The 3,493-nt window shown below is 49.5% G+C and overlaps 1 protein-coding gene across 1 annotated transcript; it reads left to right on the plus strand.

Annotated features, from left to right (window-relative positions):
- Positions 1–211: 211 nt before the first annotated feature.
- Positions 212–479, plus strand: BCR38DRAFT_491102 (uncharacterized protein; the record flags this gene model as incomplete). Its single annotated transcript, XM_040864614.1, has 2 exons — positions 212–289; positions 381–479. 2 exons carry the CDS (start codon positions 212–214, stop codon positions 477–479), a joined length of 177 nt encoding a protein of 58 aa, XP_040709622.1.
- Between the last annotated feature and the right edge of the window lie 3,014 nt (positions 480–3,493).

Genomic DNA, 3,493 nt, shown 5'->3' on the forward strand with positions numbered 1-3,493 from the left:
TCCAACACAGGGTCCACGTCAACAGGGAGGACAGGGGCGACTTGCTCTGATACAAGTAGAAGAGGAGCCGTCCCCCCCCCCCCCCCCCCGACAGCTACTCGCACTTGCTCCCTCCTTCTTGCCCATTCACCAATTCGACGGATTTAAACCATCAATCGTTCCAGGTCGTTCTCAATACCAAAGTTAACCCAGCTCTTCACATCTTATTAACATGCCTGTCCCTCAAGAGCCCCAGCAACAGGCCCCCATGGACGCCAACCCCCAAGACGGTGTCGTTACTCAGCAACCCGTTAGTCAACCCTCCTTGCTTCACCTCTCGCTTTTGCATAATGACTGAGGCGCCGTCATCCGCATCAATACTAACTTATCTTCCACTATAGGGTGCCGAGCCCCAGCCCGATATGAACCTCCGCGGTGGCGAGGAGGCCGGCTGCGAGATGTGCTGCGGTCTCTGCGGCTGCCAGGAGGCCTGCTGCTAAGCGCCTCAAGTGCTCTCTCTATCTCTCGCTTAGAGCGCCTACACCTTTGGTTCGTGGACTGTCATCGTCATTGAGTAATAGCACACCAACACACAACGATACCCACGTGCCCCCGCGACTGTTCTTTTCGAGCCGTGGGTGCTTCAGCGACCGATTGGTCATCACGGGCAGTTGGATCGATGGAGTCAATTCAAACAAAACATCTAAGTTATTGATTCATTGTCCCAATTTATGATTTGATGATTATGGAACAGAAGGAATTGCGGGTTTTGTCTGAGTTATAGATCCGTACATATCAATTGATGCATGCACATCCGTAGAAATTGAACCCGCGACAAACCCCACTTCTCTGCTTCTTCGTCTTGTCATGCCCTTGGCACTGCGAACCAATTGAACATTTAGCAGATTATATTTCATCCTTCAATGGATTCGAAGCTAATTGAGACCCTGTTGATCTCCAGGCCGAGTTGAATTAAGCATTGCCAAGTTTTGGTGCCCGACTTGGCATATCTTGGCATGTACTGCTCGCGGATATCGACTTCAGTCTCCGCCACGTACTTCATACGAGAGAGAGAGAGAGAGAGAAAGTAATGACAACGATCACGTTCATAGTTGTAACTGCATCGTTCACCGCTAATATGGGGCCTTGAGGGCGAAACAAATGCTATTGTCGCGCCAGACTCGCGGCCTTGGGGCAATGGGTGAAGGCATCCCGGGCTGCTGCTAATTGCCGCTGATTACTTAATTATACACAAGTAGTCTTCGTTAATAACAGGCCGGTAGGTCGGTCATGTAGTGTGCGTCACTTGTGCAAGACCATCACCGGACATTGTTGAAAACGACGTTCTTGAAGCAGGGGTGTCGATTTCCAGTTGCCCTACCGAGCCTGTACCTACCTAAGGCTTTACACACCCACCTAGAGAAGTACTTAGGCATATAGAGGCGCAGGAAACTCTTGGCGTTATTGCTTAAAGGCAAGGCACTACAAGTGTAACACGTATGATGGTTACCTGTTGGTTGCCCTGTCTTCATGCAATGCTACCGACATGTGTACCGGCCTGGTACAGGACCTACTTACTTAACTACGTACCCGCCCGAGCTAGTGTCTTATTTCGCGGCCCCGCTCAGATGCCGCCACGACAGCATGTCAGCTCAAGTGTATCCATCTCTGTCTCTTCGCCATTCTTAGCTCTCCTTATTTTGACCGTGGGTGGAGACAGCGGCTTCAAAGTTCCAACGGGGTTTTGATTATTTGGTCCATGGAAAGACTGGAGTCATCAGTGGAACAGGTGGCGCATTAGAGGCACGAAAGCTCAAGGGCAAGGCCCCGGCAAATCTACTGACGACACCCAAGCGTCATGGCAGACCTCGCAAGAACGCACAGCCGACTACCCCGATGCCATCACATCCGAAAGAACTCATTGCAGAGCCCCAAGCGCCACAGATACTGTCAATTCAACAGACCGGATGCAGCAGCCGGTTGCGGAAAACGCATAATTGACGGTAACTGAGGAATCACAGCAAGTAGGCTCTCGTGATAAATGAAAGTGTGGACAGCGATCGGCCTTGCTTGTGAGCCGGCATTCTGATATGTGATCCCGAAGGGGGTTACCCTGTAGCAAGAGAAAAGATAGCTAGCCTAAAGGGACCTCGGCTAGCTGGTTAGCTAATTAGCTGTGCTTCAAAAATTATGAAGTATGGAGTTAGGGAGGTGCGGAGGGGTGTCCTAATTTGAATTATGACACGGTGACTGCTGAAAACCATCATAGTAAGCTGTGTCCGGTGAGAGGGGGGGCGCGAGGAAGGGGTTCGCCCTCAATCCGGTAGAACTTCGGATACCCCCTTGGAGATGTCGGACGCTCTTAACTATGTTAGATTTCTTGATAATTAGTCTTATAATATATGCACCCATATTATTAGTATATTATTAGTGGCTCTTTATACTACCGATATATTATCCCTAAGATGTGTAGTGGTTACAGAACCAATGATATTTATTACCAGCTTGCACCGTTTGCAGACTCGGGCTACGGGAATGGAGGGCTCGTTGCCCAACCGCCCACAAGCGACAAGGGAACACCATAAAACCATCCGACACACGACCGCAAAATCGATCCTAAAATCGGTGGACGCCTGGGTTGTGTGATAGGACACCCTTGGGGTACGCTTGGGCTTCTCTTTCAAGAGGAGGATGTCACTGGGTGTTAGATATATGGCAGGAAAAATGCGATTATGACAAGGACAAACGATACCATCCGGTATGCCTGAACCTACGCCGAGAACGACGAGGCATTTTGGTAAGTGGGAGGAACAACAATGTGTTGCTTGGCTGTTCCGGGTGCAGGGAGGATACAAGTGGGCGAACTCCTGTGAGACACGGTTAGTCTTGCCAGATAGATATTACAAGACAGCGCGAAACAGATTGACAATTTGCGGGGCGCAGTATTTAATGGAAGTGACGGGGGACTAGGTGGGCGGACCACAGTTACGACACTTTCTATATAGCTCGAGAGGACGGCATACCGAAGATGGCTATCGAGGAGAGAGTCTTCAGGTTTGGCCATGGAGGTGTAAACTGGTATTAACTGGCGACCCGGCTGTGCTCCGCAGAGGAGCGGATCATATTCTTAAGGGGATGCCAGGTAGAGAGTCTATAGGTAGATACGTTGCCACTTTTACAATGTATCAGCTCGTTAGAGAAGACAAATTAATGCTTGGAACAAAGCAGCGACACAAGCAGTTAGCAAGCCATACTACCAGTCGGGCCAACAGGCTAGACGAGACGCGCGACTGGATAAGATGGTTTAGGTAACTAAGCACTAGTTGCCCTTGAGCTTAACCAGGAATAAAATCATCATGATGATGCTAAAATACATGTTTGCTCACAATTACTATATAGAACCATAAGTTTCCGGACATGAAGCTTCTAGTTGGCTAGTATGCTAAACAGCTACTTCAGACCCGTGAAGTGTCTCGATGTCCACACATTGTTCCACCTGAATAAGTATTCCAAC

This window comes from Pseudomassariella vexata (genome assembly GCF_002105095.1).
Source record: "Pseudomassariella vexata strain CBS 129021 chromosome Unknown BCR38scaffold_27, whole genome shotgun sequence".
Lineage (NCBI taxonomy): Eukaryota > Fungi > Ascomycota > Sordariomycetes > Amphisphaeriales > Pseudomassariaceae > Pseudomassariella > Pseudomassariella vexata.